We start from the raw sequence: 3112 nt of genomic DNA, 5'->3' as shown, positions 1-3112 counted from the left end.
CAGCGGGAATAAATGCTGCGGAGGCCATAAATGCAGAAGGCTGCGGTGTCCAAAGTTTAATTGTGTGTGTGTGGACTAATCCATGTGAAGGAGCAAGCTGCACCATTGAGGCGGAGGACGCAGGTGTAGAACAGCATGTGGACAGACTCCCATGGCAGTACAGAAGTACTACATCCCACCCAGAAGATGAGGAAGCAGCCCCATCGTCCATCACTCCAAGCATCCATGCTTCACAGTTTGAGGGTGGGGTGATTCACACGGCTTCGCTTCCCTGGATCACAATTCACATTTTGGCATCACACTTTGGATTCTGGGCTCTTTATGGAGTTTCCTGCCAGTTTTTCCTTCTCTGGGTCTGCCTTTGACTCTGCTGCGTTGCTTGCCTCCCTCTCCTGCCGTCTGAGAATCATATACACGGTCACGAAGCACAGGAAAGCGCCCACCTCAAAGAAAAACTGGAGACCAAGATACCTGTGGTGTGGAAACACAACAAATCAGGGTTGCAAGGGCGTTCCTATGTGCATCAAGCACCAACATCTGATGTCCCCAGGCACCCAGCGGACACTGAGCCCCATGCTCATGGGGTATGGGCATGGGCTCCTTGGGCACACTGGGCAGTGGGCAAGCCTCGGCTGCAAGCCTGGATCCTGAGAAGGGTGGCAGAAAGAGGAGGAAGAGCTAGGAAGAGCTACTGCTATTTGGTGTTACATTAACAGATCGTATCTCCTGGTAAAAAGGAGGCACACAAAAATATGTCTTGGGGTTGAGGGCGAACAGGACTTGCGGCAGCTACCAGGCAGGGAGTCACTTAATGACGAAATTGCAACAGGGGTGGAAGACCACCTACAGCTCCCTTCCAGCCTCCCCACAGTGCACAGGTGGGATTTGGGGTCCTCTGTGTGTCGAGCTGGGCAGCGCTGGGGCTGGGGTCACCCCTGCTGCATTCCCTCCATGGAGAAGGCACCAGGGCAGGCTGCTTGTGTCTGTGCTGGTGAAATAAGTAATCATAGCATCATAGGATGGCCCAGGTTGGAAGGGGCATCAAAAGATCACCTGGTCCAATGTTTTGTCGGAAACAGGGCCTGGGTGAGATTATCTAGAACCCTGCCCAACTGCATCCTGAAAACCTCCCGTGATGGGAGCTCCACCACGTCCCTGGGGAGGTTGTTCCAGTAAATGCCTGTTCTCACTACCTTGCAGGGAGTGCTTCTGGAAGTGGACCTCTGTGGTCTCTAGCATCAGGTTAGCGTGGTCTTTGGCGTGGTTTTGGCTTGTGCCAATGACTTCCCTCCAAACCTGAGCGCTGCTGGGAGTTAGCACTGGCCAGGGGAATGCGCGTGACCCTGTTTGCTTACTGCGGCATATACAAGAACGTATCCCACGTTGGAGGTGGCCTGATGCCACGTTCCCCCCGGGCTTCCCTCTGAACCCCCAGCCCTTATCCTGACCGCCCACCCCTACCTTTGCCTGAAGAGGTTGTTGTCGTAGTATCTGCAGGCTGCCTTCCTGTCGCACTTCTTCTCCCAGAGGATGCAGGTGGTGTCGATGGCGCTGCCGTACAGAACGGGCCCCGGCATCCACGCTGGAAGCAGAGGGTCAGAAGTGGCTTTGTTATTTTATGGGAGCGCTTCTGCCGGGACAGCCCCAACCCTGGTTACTTTCCCATGTCTTAGGGTGGCACGTGGCTGGGGGTGGTTTTCTTTGCTGTGGCCCACGAAGCCACTAGTCCTGTGCAGCACGCCAAGGGCTGGTTGTGTGTTTGCATCCCACCAAGACTCAAGAAGGCCGTTGCTCGTTGCTCTTTGATAAGGGACCGTTGCGTATCCCAGGAATGATGCCCACCTCCTTCATGCACTGCACTCCTTCCCATGACTGCAATGGCACGTTCAGGGGCCACCAGGGGAAAATTAATTTCCACCATAAGCAAAATCACTAGTGGGATCACAGGACACGGTTTACAGCCCCCCTGATATGCTGGAGGCAAACATGGCAGCATCTGCACACAGCCGAGGGCTGTCCTCCTGGACCCAAACTTATTCCCTGCCCTCTTTCATTTAGCCACGTGGCTGTAGCCCCATAGAGATGCCTCTTCCCCTCCCCACCATGTGCAGCCCCCCAGGCCCTGCAAAGCAGCATCTTTCCTTGGCTTAGGACAGGCTTTGGCCAGTCTAAAACTCCGAAGAGAGCACTTTTGCAGCCCCGGGGGCTGCTCGGGGATGAAATCCTCAAGAATTCCCAAGAGCTTCCATGATTTTCCAGGAGGGCATTTCGACACGTTTTAATTTACCTAAAACTCTCAGCAGCATGAACTGTATCCCAACCGCAAACGATTTGTCTTCAGGCTGGATGCTCCTGAAAAACAAAATCGAAAGTGTGCCCTCTGGCATTTGCACAAAGACGGATGGTTCCTCCCCTGGCATCGCATGAAGCCTTACCCAAAAAATCATCCTTAACCACCAAGGACCCCAGGCAGTTCCCATTTCCATCAGCAAATGTTTCATTCATTAGGGCTGGAAGCTTGCCACAGCCTTTTCTTGGCCCTAAAAACCTACCAAACTCTGCAGGAGACGGGGAGGAGCTCGGCACAGCATTTTCACTTTTAATTTAAAGAATCCGTATGAATAACGCACCAAGGGAAACCCAGGTTTGCCAAGCGCAGGCAATACAAGCGATGCTTTTCGTAACTGGAAGAGAAAAGCGATTGACCCTCTGAGGAAGTGGCTGGGTTTGAGGTGGGACCCTCAGTGTGTGTTTTGGTGGTAGCCCGGATTTCTGAAATAAATATTTCAGGCTCTGTTTCCTCTTGGGGTCACACACAGGAGAGGACCGGGTGGCAGAGGACAACCCCCCCAGGGGACTCAGCTTCCCTTTCCTCTCTGAATGCCCACTGTGTGCACAGCTCACTCCTGGCATAAAAGATGATTGAATAATTCCTGGGGGTGAGGTAAAAACAGGTTTAAACCACACCTTTTCCCTAAAAAGCAACTGTTTGGAGTGCTTTGACCACAGAAATATGCTTGGAAATATCATTTCACAGAATCATGGAGTAGTTTGGGCTGGAAGAGCCCTTGAAGCTCCCCCAGCCCAACCGTTCCCCTACCCCTGCCATCCC

General features: G+C 53.1%; 1 protein-coding gene across 1 annotated transcript in view; it reads right to left on the bottom strand.

The window, feature by feature from the left end:
* Positions 1 to 296: 296 nt before the first annotated feature.
* SLCO2B1 (solute carrier organic anion transporter family member 2B1) overlaps positions 297 to 3112 on the bottom strand; it is a 54065-nt gene continuing 51249 nt past the window's right edge. Inside the window, exons 12-14 of the mRNA XM_009639076.2 lie at positions 2288 to 2352; positions 1462 to 1582; positions 297 to 471 (exon numbers count right to left, since the gene is read on the bottom strand). Coding sequence (XP_009637371.1) covers positions 297 to 471; positions 1462 to 1582; positions 2288 to 2352 — 361 coding nt within the window. The remainder of the gene's footprint in view (positions 472 to 1461; positions 1583 to 2287; positions 2353 to 3112) is intronic.

Source organism: Egretta garzetta, unplaced genomic scaffold (assembly GCF_000687185.1).
Source record: "Egretta garzetta isolate BGI_Z169 unplaced genomic scaffold, ASM68718v1 scaffold1030, whole genome shotgun sequence".
In the NCBI taxonomy this organism is placed as follows: Eukaryota; Metazoa; Chordata; class Aves; order Pelecaniformes; family Ardeidae; genus Egretta; species Egretta garzetta.
The sequence above is the reverse complement of the archived record's forward strand: the minus strand, read 5'-3'. Positions and strand labels throughout refer to the sequence as shown.